The sequence below is a fragment of the Podarcis filfolensis genome, assembly GCF_964270895.1.
Source record: "Podarcis filfolensis genome assembly, chromosome: 14".
Classification (NCBI taxonomy): domain Eukaryota; kingdom Metazoa; phylum Chordata; class Lepidosauria; order Squamata; family Lacertidae; genus Podarcis; species Podarcis filfolensis.
The window spans coordinates 2,802,486-2,817,626 of NC_139616.1; the positions used below are offsets into that span (position 1 = coordinate 2,802,486).

Here is a 15,141-nt window from a genome sequence, read left to right on the forward strand (position 1 = left end):
TACGTTTGCTTTATGATGACTTTAAAATGTTACAATGTTCATATAATCCAAGTGGGTTGTTTTTTGGATTGTCAGGGAAGAGTGCTCTGCTGCTCGGATCCTGCTTGCAGCTTTCCCACTGTGAGAACAGGATGCTGGACTAGATGGGCCATTGACATGATCCATATGTTGATATATTATGATTTGAAATGGTTTGGTATTTGATTGTTCTGACAGTGATGCAAATTAAAAAGCTGCGTGCAAATTTAAACATTAAATATTTGAAACCCACGGTATGTGGAAAAGGAAAGAACGTTCATAAGTTGAGGTCCACTTACCCATCCACCTCTCTTGATATAAACATAGACCCTAAACTTGGAGTGGATAACCTGTGGACCTCTGAAAAAAGATTTGGGGACTCAGCTCACAGGTTTGGGAGTTATGGCATGATGCCATGATTCCACATTTAAGAAATTCTGTTCTAATTGGGATTTGGCAGGTGGTACTTTTACCATAATTGTAGGCAGTCTTCCCCAACCTGGCGCTCTCTAGATGCAGATCAGACCGTGTCAGCTAGGTCTGATGGAAGTTGCTTCCTAAAGCACCTGAAGGGCAACTGGCTGGGGAAGGTGGATTTTACAGAACTTAGCTGGGTGGCTGTTATTATGGTGGCACATCATTCTGTAACTCTGAGGAATTACCAGGCTGAATGCTGTTCTAATTTGATTTCTGGCTGCTGCTATAGTAGTAATCTTTATTGTTAAGTAGGTGTTTTAAAACTATCTTTTAAAATATGTTGTATGAATTTGCTTAATAATGCTATTGTGAGGCACCTTAGAAGAAAGGTTTCATCTCTAAAAGCTGGGATATAAATCTACTGCATAAACAAATGCTACAGCATAATCTGTTCTGAGATGGTGGCCTTCATCTTGAAATCATTGCTTTAAATTCTTATTCTTATTATTTATTATTATTATTATTTCTTATTAGGTATGCCAGTGCTGCGTACTTGTCAAATGACATCTCTGTGGCTGTGACTCATGGGAACTGGAAGGAGGCGCACAGACTCTATGAGGTGGCCAGAGAAATCTGGCAGGAGTTGAGGGAACACTTTTCTTTGAGGTATAAAGGCTGAGTGGAGCAGGAGGAGGCAAGGGGGGTGATCTGCAGTGAACACATGTGTGGGCTAGGGCTTGATGCACGTTGTACTCAAAAAAATGCAAGGGGGGCTGAAACAAAGTGTGATCTCATTTCTGGTGTATTATTATTATTATTATTATTATTATTATTATCCCACCTTTCTGCCAGAAGCAGGACTCAAGGTGCCCCCCGCCCCGATTAATCATGGATAAAACACCAAAAGTTCAAAACATATAAAATACAGTTTTAAAAGTCATTAAACTATAATAGCACTTAAAAGATGTAAAAATAGCACAGCACTGTTAACAGCCATTTCCTTAAAAGCAGTCATTTCCCCAAAGCTTGCAGAATTAAAGCAGTCTTCACCTGATGGAGGAAGGACAAGTAGGGAGCCAATCCAGTTTCTCTGGAAAGGCGTTCCAGAGTCTAGGAGCAGCCACTGAGAAGTCCCTCTTCCCATGTCTGCACCAGATGTGCCTGGGAGGGAGGTGGGACTGAGGAAAGCTGAAGAGCTGGACAGCTTCATGTGGGAGAATACAGTCCTTTGAATAGCCTAAGCCTAAGCCATGAGGGCTTTATAGGTCATAAGCAGCACTTTGAATTGTTCCCAGAAACAGCCAGTGGAGAGCTGCTATAGTGAGGGAGTCGTGTGCTCCCTATAACCAGCCCTGCTCCACAGTTGGGCTGCAGCTCCTTGGGACAGCTGAAATTTCTGAGGACCTCTCAAAGGCAGCCCCACGTGTTACAGAAATCCAAATGGGATGTAACTAAGGTGAGTGTCACTGAGGACAGATCAGGCATCTCCACGGGTACAGTGGCTTTAACTCTGCAAAGCCAATCCTGGCCACTGCAGAGACCTGGGCATCCAGGATCAGGGCTGAATCCAGGGCAGGTGTAGCCTGCCTTTGACAAGTGGCTCATGTTCTCTGCTATAAATAAAACCAGAGTCTGTTTTGTCTGCAGCTTTGGTATTCTAGGAAGCATTGATCATCAGGGTTTATTTGTCACAGTTCCATGTTTTTGTTCCTCAGCTCCGCAGAGGTGAATTGGGGAGTGGGTTTTCATTTTTCCCTGAAAAAGAGCTTGCAGGCGAATTTATTCTTGACAGTAAAACCCTTGAAAAGCTTAGGGTATTATTCCTGGCCAGAAATTCAAGAGAATAATAAAGGGCCTCATTTTACAGTTTATAGTTCATAGTTTAAAAGATTCCTTTGAGAAGGCTAACATCTATTGTGGCATAAGCGTTCTTCAGTACACTGGCGAGTCTTTGTTGTCATGAGATTTGGTCGTGTGGGAGGCCTTTTGCAAGACCTCTTTACCCTGTGCATATGGGAACCAGACTCATGTTGACTCTTCCGCTTCCAAAAGGATTCTGTAGAGTTACAGTGAACTGCTCTGGATATTTGGCCGACTGCCTTCAAAATGTACTCCAGCCTTCCTTCCTTGTTACTTTTTTGCGCAACACAGACAATTCTTTTATTTTAGCGGCGGGTGGGCGGTGGGTGCTGCTGTTGCACTCAGTTTCTACTTGCTGGTTTCCCATAATGAGCCTTTGGTTGGCCACTGTAAGAACAGGTCGCTGGACTAGATGGGGCCCCTTCGTTCTGATCCAGCAGGGCTCAGATAATTTTGTTGTAGTATGCATCTTCATCTCACCACTGTTCCCATTCAATATCTCCTCCCCCTGCCCTTGCTGGACTTCATAGTGAACCAGCCTGTTTGATCTGGAATGACCGGCTGCAGGAAGCGGCCTTAGCCCAAGCCAGACCAGTGCTGCATCTTGCTCCCTTTTGTCTATGCTTCTGGCAGTGGCTCTCCGGGGCTTCTGATGGGACGTTTTCAGCCTGACCTGGAGATGCCTGGGACTGAACCTGGAATCTTCTGTGTTTAAAACAGATGCTCTTAACCATTAAGCCAGTGGTTCTCAAAATATTTCCTTTGGGTCACACTTTCAGAATAAAAAATTGCTCAGACCACACTAAAAAAATTTTATTGATAAGAAATGCTTTGGGAAACAAAAAAGAAATGACTTCTGGCAGTGCTTGATTTGTAACATAGAAAACTACTGCTTTATAATATGATCATGGAACATCCTGAAAATATGTAACAATGCAGCTATGTAAGAACATGAATCCTTCCCAAAATGTAATTATTAAAAAGCCTCTTACATATGTACCTTAACTCAATGAGAGGTGTATGTGAGCTTGCTTTTGCCAGGTAATCTCATTTGTATTAGACCTAATTTGAGACAAACAAACTCTTGTCTCCTCATCACCACAAAGAAGTCTTTCTCTTTTCTGATCTTTCATATTTGTCAGAGTTGAAAATCCCTGTTCACAACAATATGTCATAGAGAACTATAGAAGAATAGCCAAGGCTCTTGAAGAGAGGCGTGGATACTGTTTCTAGTTGTATATCCAAGAAGAGTCCAGTGGCATGCTACACACTGAAATGTTCAGTGTTTCTTTGATTGTCCCTGAATCTTGCTGCCACACATGCCATCCTGTCCTGCCTCACCTGTTGAGAACCCCCGCACTAAGCTATAACCCCTTCCTAGAAACACGGAAGGCTGTGCGGTACTGTGCCAGGCTGTTGGCCTACCTAGATCAGTAATGCCTGTAGTCTAGGCAGGATTTCAGGCAGGGGTCTTCCCCATCTCCACCTGGAGATGGCAGGGATTGAACCTGGGACTTTCTGTGTGCAGGGCCGGCTCTCTACCACTGAGCTGTGACTCTCCCCTGACATAGCAATAGGAGGGATACCTGTGCATTGCAGGAAATGGTGGCTGTCTTACAGCTTTTGCTTCTCCCAAGCAATTGCCCATCTCCAGCCTTTTTCATAGAATCATGGAATTGGAAGGGACCCAAGGGGTCATCTGTTCAAACCCCATGCAGTACAGGAATCGCAGCTGGAGTGGGTAGTTCCATGGCAAAGACTTCCTGTGTGTTTTGCCCCCCCCCCCCTTTACAGGTACCATGCAGCCCTGCCGGAATACTTGAGGCGTTTCACTGTCGGGTGGGTGTACACACGAATCTTCTCCCAGGGTGTTGAGATCTTGCAGAGACTACATATGTATAAGGTAATTAAAAATAAATAAATTAATAAATAAACTGCCTTTCACCAGCAGGTCCCAGGGCAGGTTACAGCAATTAAAAAAATCCAGAATTAAAAATGATTGAGATGTATTCACAAGGAATAGTGTGGGCCCTGAAAATGTATGTCTCAGATATCTATTAAAAGGCCAGGGCAAAGAGGTGTGTCTTCATCATTCCCGAAAAGCTGTGTGGTGAAGAAGCCAGGCGCCAGGCACCATGTGTTGGGGCCAGGGAATGCTGCACAACAAGCACTTCTGTAACAAAGTCATAAAGCCGACTGGAAGCTCTGAAAGGACCAGCCTGTCCTGGCTGCAAATGGTTTTGAATTCCAATGTTCAGGGTATGTGGCCGAAAGGGCACTATCCATGCATAGGGGGCAGGTGTCATCGGGCTTGGTGGAAACCCTGAAGTTTGCTAAAAGTACAAACAAAAAACAAAAAAAAGGCAATGTTTGTTGCAGGGCCACTGTCACGTTTTACTACTAAACATTTCTGTATTGCAGTTTAAAGTCTTTGAAGTTCTTCACATACTTTCCCTTACCATAATCCTTACAACAGACCCTGTAAGATAGGCCTCTATTACTTGAGTGCACCCATAATGCAGATATAGAAAGCTGGCGTTCCAGCTTTCCCCAGGGCCACCCAGAGAGCTCGTGGCAGAGGCAAGGAGTGAGATGGGAGTTTCCCAATTCACAGCACGGTCCAGGAATGGTCAGTGTGGCCCCCTGCAGATGTAGCTGGATATCTAAACTACCATCATCTTTTGACCATTGACCATTCTGACCAGGGCTGGTGAGATCTGGGAGTCCAGCATGGTTTGAGGGCACAGGTTAGCTATCCCTGGCTTAGTCCCTTGGTCACCAAGCTACACACCTTTTTTGACCGTTGGCCTCATGTCTGCCCTAGGAGGCAGTGGAACAGCTTCAGGATCTTTTGGCCCAGGACGTTTATTGTTCTGACAGCAGAGGACGGTGGTGGGATCGTCTGGCTCTTAACTTGCACCAGCACTTGAAAGACACAGAGGAGGTAAATGCACCCATCTCTGCCCCCTTTGCACCTTGCTTGGAAGGGTGATGTCTTCTCTCCTTGCTCTCCCACAAGCACCTTCCATCTGGCTGTCAGCCCTGGATGGGGAACTTGTGCTTGAGGACATCCACCTGCCCCTCTTGGTTTGGTGGGGGGTCTGTTTGCTCACCTCTCTGCAATGCTTGCTTGTCTGCTAGGCCATCAGGTGCATCAGGAAAGGTCTCCAGGACCCATTTGTTCGCACAGGCCATCGACTCTCCCTGTCCCAGCGAGCCCAGAGGATGAAAAATTCCTCAGCGTGTAAGAAGATAGGGCATCTCCTCCAAGATCTGCCACTTCTTTCCGTGGAAGATGTTGCCCATGTGAGTAGCTATTGGATGTCTGAAGAAGCCTCTCTTTTGTGGTCTGGTGTACATTTATAAATTGGGAATGTGGAAAGGTGCCAGACTGTTTCTTTTTTTTCTTTTTCATCTTGGCTTCTAAAATGGTTCACACCCAGTTCATACATAATGCTAATCCATGGTTTGTTTGGCCAAAGGTGGTGTGTTTGTACATGTGAACCTAGCAGGTGTCAGGGACTGGCAGGGCACTGAGGAGTGGGTGGCAGAGGCTGTAGGGCCATAGACTGACCCAGGGGAAGGGGGCAGTGGTTTGTGGGGTTTTGTGCCTGCTGCAAGGCAGGAGCCAGGGCTGAAGGCAGGGGATGAGTCTGAGCAGGAGGGGGGCCACTAGGGGCGCATTGGAAGATGGCCAACAATAACATCTCTCCGACCCACACGAGGTAATTAAGAGGCTGTGATGGGAGTATGCAGCCTCCCTGCCTCCCCAAGGAGATGGGGGGGACTGCCCTTGCCTGCTGTGCCCACATATATCACCCCCGAACTCGAGGGGGTGGGGGCACTAGGCAGAAAGCCCTTGTTTGGACTTCGGTTCTCCTGGACGCTGTCTCTGATTCGCGCCTCTAGCTGCAGCAACTTCAAAAGAAACAATTAGAAAGAAGCAAATGCACATATTTCAAGGAAGAATGGGGAGTAAAGACTGCTAATTGAAGAGATCTCTGAGAAAGAAGACGGGTCGGATAAACAGGAATATATCATGAGAAGACACACCAAGGCTCGGTATGTCGGCAACGGGACTGGATGGGGGGAGAAACTTTCCTTTCTTTCTTTATGTGATTAACCAATAATCCCCCCCCCAAGTGAGAAATGCTGCTTAAATGACCTAAACTGGATGATTTAAGACTGTGTGGAGATAATTTTTAACCAAAAGCATGTTTTAAGGAGATCGTGGAAAGTACAAGAGCTTTGGGATGACGCAGTAAAAAACAGTGTCGCCATTTTGGCAAGTTCTGTCGAAAGACTTATGTCTGGGAGGAGGAATGCATTTGTTTTCATACAGCGGGCGAACCTCCTCAGAGGTTCAAAAAGAAGGCGACAGATTTGCGAAGATTAATGATGGAAAGAGTGCTTTTATTTATGGAAGTGATGATACATGGAAACCATGTTGATAAGGTTATTGGACGAACGGAAAAATTCACACAGGATTACAGTTTGTGTTTACCTGCTTAAGGAGATTATCAGAAGAGATCACAAAGAAAAAAGAAAAATATATGAAAATAATAAGAGGAGATGTGGAAACAGCAAGATAGGACTGAATAGAATTGTGAACATTATTTGGACAGATTTGTGGACATTAATGCAGCAGCAAGAAGATGATTGGAATCCCCTTCGGAACTTGAAATATGGGTACCCCCAACAAAAATTTAAAATTCAGCTTTGTAATTCGGAATTTATGTGATGTGATTTGATTTGATTTGATTGGTCGGTTAATAAAAATTATTTTTTTTAATAAAAAAGTCTGAGCAGGAGGAGCTAGGGGAGGAGATGCAGGATACAGGGCAGGAGCCAGACCTGGAGGAAGGGGTTGGGTGCAAAAGTGCCTGACAGGGAGGCGGTGGAATCCCCTCCATCTCCTCCACCACGGTCCCTCAGGACCAGGAGGGGCTTGAAGAGACAGGCACAGCAGCAACTTCTGTGTAACAGAAGTCACAGGTTGCTTGTGTGTGCCCCTTTAGACGAAGGTTCTACGGTTTGGGTGAAGGCATGGTCATGCTGTTGTTCCAACAGTCCAGTTCAGCGCACAAGCTGGGGGAGGGGGTGCCAGCTACTTGGTCTCCAGAAGTGTGTGTGTGTTCTGAACAACTTAGGAGCTGCCCTAAGTGCATGCTTCGTCAATAGAGTTAAACTACCAGCTGTTTGTCCCCCTTGCACTGGGTATGTTAAAGACAGCAGGCTAACCATGGTTTGTTTTTTGGCAACAGGCCACAGTGTCAAGCCATGGTTTGTTGGTGGTCTTAACTGCGGTTGGGCATTATGTCCAAATCCAGCAGCCTTGCTTAACTGTGGTTTGTTGAGCTACTCTACCCTGGATGTTCGCCAAGCTTTGATGAAACAAGCTGTGGCTTGTTGGCCTGTCTGCCGCTGGTTGTAGAAACTGATCAGAACAAACTAGGTGTTCACATTCTACGTCGGCCATTCATGAGCTTTTATTGTCACAATGCAGGGTGGTAGCAATTCTTTGATGCAAACTAACACAATCCCAGAGGAAGTGTTTTTGTGTGTGGCATATTGCCCCGTTCAGATAACAAGGGGTAGCACCTGCTCTTTGCATGCAAAAGGTTCCCAGTTCAACCCCTCGTGTGCCTGCAGTTAGAAAAAGAGTCTCCCTGGGAAGGTGGTTGAGCAAATAGTCTGAGGTATAAACCATCTGGTTATATTGAGTTTTACTATATGTAGGAGCCCTAGCTCAGAGACTGAGCAGCAGCTTCTCATGCAGAAGCCCCAGACGCAGTCCTCAGCGCTCCCAATTAGAGCATTCTCAGATCGCAGGTGATGGGAAATAACTTTTTCCCTTGGTGAGCCACTTCAGCTGATTGGCATAGTGGGCATGTGCCAGCTGATCAGTCAGACAGTCCAAACCATTAATAAACTGCTGGCCTGTTTTTAGGAAGCTGGATTTTGTGGCTGAGGTGCACAATTGGGGCCTCCTATCTATATGTACAGAGCTGCAGCAAGCACCCAAAAGGTGCCATTCTGTGCCCTGCAGTGACTCCACTAGAGTCAGAATCAGAGCAGCAGATCTGATAGCATCAAAGCTGCTTCAGGTGTTTGTGGGGTCTGTTTGGACAGTATTGTTATTAAAACCTGGGAAAATGTGCTGTCCTGCATCTGACCTGTGTGGTCTTGGGTGTGCACTATTTGCATGCTTGTCTGCATGAATGATTGTGATGCATTTTGCAGATTGCATTTTAAATTGTTGTTCTTTTTGAAGCAATTCTAACCATCCTTTTTCTGTACTCCTCTATTTCACCTCACTGCCTACCATCCTTATACTTTTCAAAATGATGCTTGAGTTGCCGCTTTCTTGAACATGCTTTGCCCAACTGCATTCTTTCTCCTGCAAGAGCTGCCATCAGAGCACCAGCCTCTTGCATCTTCCCATGTCTCATTTAATACGCTTCAGAGGCCTATGTTCCCTTCTGTGCTGTTCTCCTCCTTTGCTGTCCCCACCTGAGAGCTGCTTCAGCAGCCGTATGGGGCTTCCTTCCTACATGTTCAATGAGACGTGCAATGTGAGAACAAATTTCCAGTCCTGACAGCAGCCCCATTTGTCAGTCCCCAAAATGAGTCAAAGAGAAGGAGACAGCACTTAAGCGCTGGGTGGTCTTATTTTTAGCGTGTCACTTAGCTGGTGTTAGCAAAGTTTAAGTAGCAGCCTCTCTTTCCTCTCGCCCCCCCCCACTTCTCTCTCATTATAATTTAGAGTTCTGTAAGTGAGAAAACATTGCATGCACAGTGTTCTTGTCCAGGGTGCCAGCCAGTCAGCAGTGCCCAATGGCAGAATACTCCATTCCTCTCCTCTCCCTCGCCGCCTGGTCACCCAACAATCTGTTGCTACTGAGCATGCTCAATATTTATTGGACTAGTTTTGGATTTTTACCACTTTGCAGGTTTTTCTTTTCCCTAAAGGTTCTTTGTCATTCTGCAAACTTTGGACTTCTTCTCCCAAGGCTGATCATACTCCCTCTTTTGCATAGGGGGAATATAGAGGATAATAATTGATTTCTGCACTTTGATTGATTGTTTTTTATATAAAAGATTTTTAAAGGTTTTTTCAAACAAATATGAAAAAAACATTAAGTTTCCCCCAGGAACGGAAGATGTATCAGATTTTAGCATAAGCCTGTGTGCAAACTGACTGATTATTTTTCATCCGGATGTGAAATCCAGCCTTTCCCACCTGGCCCCCTAACCGTTTTCTATGCAATGGCCCTCTCTCAGTATACTATTATTACACACCCTTCACCCCAAGGTCTCTCTCTCTGTGTATAGTGATATGATTTAATTTGCTTCTTCTCCCTCCTGACCCCCCACCCTCTCCATGGGGCCTGTGTAAAGTTTTCACCATTTCCCTCTTGCCCTAGTCGCCTTCTGCAGTCTCCTTTTGTTTATTTTGAACATACTTTTAAATCACACTCTCACAGAAAATATGGCATGGTGGCACACTGGATAAAAGCATGGTGTTGTAGCAGCAAAAGTAAAAACACCAGTAGTTTTGATTTGCAGGTTACCATCAAAGGAAAGCTGTGCCCACAGACCGGAATGGGGAAGTCCATGTTTATCATGGAAGATGTTGGTGCCGAAGACCCAGGAGAAGACCTTGAGCCCTCCACTGTGGTGTGCTCTGTCGAGGAGCTGGCATTAGCCCACTACAAGCAGCATGGCTTTGATCAAGGTAATGGCTGGCCGTTGCTATAGAAAGCCACCAGCCAGCACTCTGCCCCTCGCTCCCAATGCTCTCTCACACTGCCATGTGACCAGGAAGCAGCCAGTGTGGCTTAATGGTTAGACTGCTGGACCCGGTTGGAAGACCAGGGTTCAAATTCCCACTCCGCCATGAAGCTTCTAGACTGGGCCCTAACCTCAGCCTCATCTAAGCATGCTTTACAGTTATCAAACCTGAAGGTAACCAAGGTATGAACAACTTGCGGTCAAGTTATCCTAGTCCAGGAACCATTGCTACTGTTTCACCAGCTGAAGCTGGTTAAAAACTCCCTACAGTCAGGCAGTTTCGTGGATTCCGCAGTTTCAGTGCAACTCCTTCTCCTCCTCCACAAACCCCGCTCCCTGCCAGATACTAGGAAACAGATAATTTCCTCACAGAATGGAATCACCAAGAAGTGGTAAATCATAGCCGACTTTCTGTTTGTAAACTTTCTTCATCAATAATAAGGCAAACTTTTTGTTTTGCAGCCTTTTGTTAATGCCTCTTCTTATGTAGCAATCAGCTTGTGTCCTGAAAATTAACTGGCGGATAGGTCACCCAAGTTGTAATTGCTTCCAAGTTCTAAAGTAGTTGAAAGAAGGTAGGTTTTGCAGACCTGATGCCCTGAAGGCTAACCTTGAGGGCTATTATGTCGCATCTGGGCACAATGGCGGTTCCTCGCTCCTAAGATGCTCCTCCGCATCCCAAACCTTTTTGTCTCTGGGGACTTCTGGAGAAGGTGATGGCAGACTAGGCATCAACTGCTGACACTCCTGTCAGCAGAGATAATTATGTGGTAATTTAAGATAACTGGGTTATATATCTTGGTTACCAAAACTCCCTTTTGAAATAAGAGAGTTAGCCTTACATGCTCAGAAGGTCATGCCTCATTCTCTCCCTCCCCTCTGCCTGAACTTCTTCACAACCCTCGGAGGGACTGGAAAGAACAGCCACTGTGGAATGTGGGTGTTGGCCAGAAGACCTCTAGCGCAGTCAAGAGTTGTTAGAATTCATCATTTTGGATTGGAGAAGGATTGTGACTGACATGTAATGATAATAAAAATTGAAGAGCTTCTTTTAGTCGTCTTTTGGGTGGAGGAAGGTGAATGTGAGAGGTCTGGGAATGAAGATTGAGGAAACATTGCCTAGCAGATGGAGAAATAGCTGGACACTAATAGAGCCCAAAGTTATCCTGGAGTGCATACTAACAACATTTTCGAATAATTGTTATAAACCATAATATACATAATTGGCATAATTGGTATCTGACGAAGTGTGCATGCACACGAAAGCTCATACCAAGAACTAACTTAGTTGGTCTTTAAGGTGCTACTGGAAAGAAAAATTTTTTTTTGTTTTGACTATGGCAGACCAACACGGCTACCTATCTGTAACTGGCAGAGAACTGGAAGACTTTCCTTTAAAAAAAAAAAAACTTTTTATATCTTACTTATGACTTCTTCCTCCTCCCCAGCCCCAATTATCCTTATGTTTTGTTCTGCAATTTGCAGTTCCTTATCTTATATCAAGGAAGATACACACAGGAAGGTAATGGATTGAAGATAGAGGGCAGAGAGGATCTCCCAGGGTGAGAGGCTGGAGGAAGACTTAGTAATTTCCTTTTTTCCTTCTTTTCCTTCTTTCCTTTTTTATTCTCTTCCTTTCCTCATCCCCCCCCCTCTATTTTTATAGTATCTTATGTGGAAAACCTTCAACAAAAATTGATTACACAAAAACTTATTGTGTCCAGTATGACAAACGACTTTCTTCAGAGCATGTGAGGATAATCTCAGGTCTCACTATCTCAAAAGGGAGGGCATGACAACCAAGATTTATGTCTTGGTTATCGTTAATCACCACATAATTATCTCTGCCAATGGGAGAGTCTGCTGTTGACATCTAGTCAGTCATCTTTCCTCCCAGAAGTCCCCACCATTGCCGATTTTCAAATCATTTTGAGTTGTACTCTGTGCATCTTTGAGCTTTGTGTTAGTGATAAACTGGGTGTCAGAGGTAGCAATTTTTGGTTGGCAGCTTAAATATCCTGCAGTGGCTTTCATGATTGTGATGCTGTGATAATTCCTCAGGGATTCATGGCGAAGGATCTACGTTCAGCACCCTCTACGGCCTCTTGATGTGGGATATTTTCTTCATGGATGGCATCCCTGATGTCTTCAGGAATCCTTACCAGGTATGTTTGCTTGTTTTCAAAGTGCTTTTTATTCTTGTGGATGATGTTTGAAAAGGATATTCAAAACAGCTTCTTTTAAAGTCGCAGAATTCTCCCAGAGAAACGCCTCAAAAACAATTTTGGGAATTTTGTTGCAGAATACACAGCTTTTGGGGAGCATACTTGCACATGATGGATTTGGTATTTGGTGGCTGTTTTGGGAGTAGGGCTGGTGGCCTTGAGTTGCATCTTCATTATTCTCTTTAAAATAACTATAAAGAAGAGGCAGTTATGGGAACGCATTGGCTGAGCAGGGGCCACAGAATTGTGATGGCTAATTTGCACAACAGCTTGCAAAAAAAGTAATGATAATTTTAAAAAATCATTTTTATCCTTCACTCCCTCTCTCTTTAGTTACATACATCTTGTTTGATCCTCAAAACAGTCCTATGCAGTAGGCAGGATGGGTCAGAGATAGGAACCTTCCCAAGGTCAAGAGGGTGGAGCAGTTCCCCTGTGAGAAAAGAGCCTGAGCAAGGGGAGACAGAGTGGAGGTGTCTAGGTTCAAGCATCATGCGCAGGAAATGGATAGAGAAATTTTACTCCCATCTCTTATCCCGTTGGACCTTGTGTTTATTTAATGAAGCTGAAAGGTTGGAGATTCAGGACCGAAGAATGTCTCCTCAAAATGTGTAGTTAACCTGTGGAATTTGCTGCCACCCACTTAGATGGTGGCTTTAATGCTCACATTCATGGAAGATCAGGCTAAGGCTGTGGCCATAGCAGGGGCTGCACATACTAGCCAGGAGGGCTCTCAGCTACATCCAAGATCAGAGGCGGAGCTGGGGAGCAACAGCACAAGTGGGCTATTGCCATCCTGTGCTGCTTTTGGACTTCCCATAAGGGGCCTCTGGTTGCCCACTCTGGGATGGGGTGCTGGGCCGGCTCATCTTACGTTTTTATGTCCAGGTGGGTTTCATGGCTGAGTCAAAAACTGAGCTCCTGTTTCCTTATCACTGCACCAGGATAATTGCCAGATGTTCCCAATCATATTCCAGGAGCCATTACTTCTGTGGCTTCAGAGAGCAAAACTCAAGTGTGGCCTGGGGTCAGCTTGATGACATCCAGACACACAGTTGCGAGCCGGAGTCACCGAGGAAATGAAGTGGAGATCCTGAGGTTCTTCAGCCAGCCATTTTAGCCCACAGAAGGCAAAGAACCCACCTGGATGAAGTGTGCAGTGGGGGCCTTTTTGGTGGGGGCTCTTTGCATGTGAACCTCTCTCCCAAACTGAGATGTGTTTGGTCCCATCTCTTCATAGTTTTAGGTGACTGGTTAAGATGCATATTTTCTGTGGGTGTTTGCGGAGGAGAGACCCAGCTGGATATACGGATTAGTTGCTGCTGCTAATAGAAAATCATTCGGAGTTGTTGTTGTGTATTTCAAGGACTGTGTTACTTTATGGATGGCCTTATTTCACTTAGGAGGAGGACAGTGTATTAAGTATCCAAATAAGCTCACAAGTGGTAGTTTGGGGCCTCTTTGCCTTTTACTGCACCCTGGCAACTTAAGGCGGTTTGTGTCGCCAGCCTCTTTCTTGCAGGGGAAGCAGTAGGTGAGGGACGGGGCCACACTGACAGTCCGTTTCTTGCAGACCTCCCCCCTGGATCTCTACACTGACAGCTTCTATGAGAACCGGAGGGAGGCCATTGAATCCAGGCTCCGCTTACTGCATGAGGCTTCGTCTGAAACCCTGGAAAAGTGGATTGCGGATGTCTGGAATGCTCAGGAGGGCAAAGCGGCAGCGCTAATCAGCTGGGACCGATTCTCTTCCCTCCAGCAGGCCCAGGTAGGCCTCAAAGGCCCTGTGAGCTGCCCTGGTTCCCTTCTTACAGGAAAAGGGGAGGTGTCCATCTTGCTTGATACTTCAGTTTAATTTGAGGCCTTGTGCCTCTTCTATAGTTTACTGAAAAAAATGGCATTTGAGGTATATGAGTTACAAAATAATGTTTTTGAATTGCTCTGAACTTAAGGCTAAAAAGCAAGCAAGCAAAGCCCAGCAGCCATGGCATGGCAGGAAACCCTTCTGGAGGGGGTGGGCACTGCTGAGGAGTTTTGTACTAGGGGATTTTGGCAAGCAACGTAATAATGTGGCAGTATAAATCTATGGAAGTCTTACCAGTGTTCATATCAATGAAAATGCAGTTGGTTGATGAATTGTTATAATTGCACTTAGAGGAGTTCCCTGCCTGTCAGAAATCAGGCAGGCACCTTCACCGCACTCTTTTCGGTGCCTGAATAAATTTTATGAAATTAAACAAAAAACAACAACAAATGAGGTTGTTGCAGAAGTCAGTTAGTGCTCATTGGTGTACGATTACAACTGTTATAGATGGTGCTTCACATACATACATCCATTTGCTCATTGCTCATTCATCTACTCTGTAGTTAACCTGTAGCCTCCCCAGGGGAGGAGATGATCTTTGTGGGGGTTGCAGTGCACAGGGAGGGGTTAACCCTTCCCGTTGGCACCCTCTTGGCAGTAGTAAGGTTTCTCAAAATTCTTCCATTGTGCCAAACCTTTAAAAAACAACAAAAAAACCCCTTATCATTGGAGAGTGAAGTTGGGGGCAGAGGGGCTCATGAGCCAGAGGTTCCCATCCCGTCTTCTAGCCCCTTGCAGTTTGGGAGAAGGGAGAAAAAGTGGTCTTTCTTTTTGTAGCACCTGGCGCGTTGCTTTGGGGGTCCTTTCCTGAGTGGAGTTTGCCAACAGCTGAGCAGAGATCTGCGTCACTGCAGGGGCGGCCTCCCTGACCTCGTCGTTTGGAGAATGGAAGATCACCATTTTAAGGTTTGACCCCAGCTGCATTGTTAAAGTTGCAGAGTGTACAGGTCAGGGATGTGATGT

At 45.4% G+C, this 15,141-nt stretch overlaps 1 protein-coding gene across 5 annotated transcripts in view; it reads left to right on the forward strand.

The window, feature by feature from the left end:
- The window catches only part of FAN1 (FANCD2 and FANCI associated nuclease 1), a 32,868-nt gene that overhangs the window by 12,732 nt on the left and 4,995 nt on the right, over window positions 1-15,141 (forward strand). For 3 of the 5 annotated variants that reach the window (XR_014541622.1, XR_014541624.1, XM_083586349.1), the window contains 8 exons: window positions 970-1,101; window positions 4,090-4,198; window positions 5,120-5,239; window positions 5,437-5,601; window positions 9,865-10,033; window positions 12,151-12,254; window positions 13,888-14,082; window positions 14,956-15,084. Coding sequence is in view for 1 of the 5 variants with exons in the window: in XM_083586349.1 (XP_083442475.1) it covers window positions 970-1,101; window positions 4,090-4,198; window positions 5,120-5,239; window positions 5,437-5,601; window positions 9,865-10,033; window positions 12,151-12,254; window positions 13,888-14,082; window positions 14,956-15,084 (1,123 nt within the window). In the remaining 4 variants the exon portion in view is untranslated. Of the gene's footprint in view, window positions 1-969; window positions 1,102-4,089; window positions 4,199-5,119; window positions 5,240-5,436; window positions 5,602-9,864; window positions 10,034-12,150; window positions 12,255-13,822; window positions 14,083-14,955; window positions 15,085-15,141 lie in introns of all 5 variants that reach the window. The other 2 variants (XR_014541621.1, XR_014541623.1) reach the window with 1 other exon arrangement.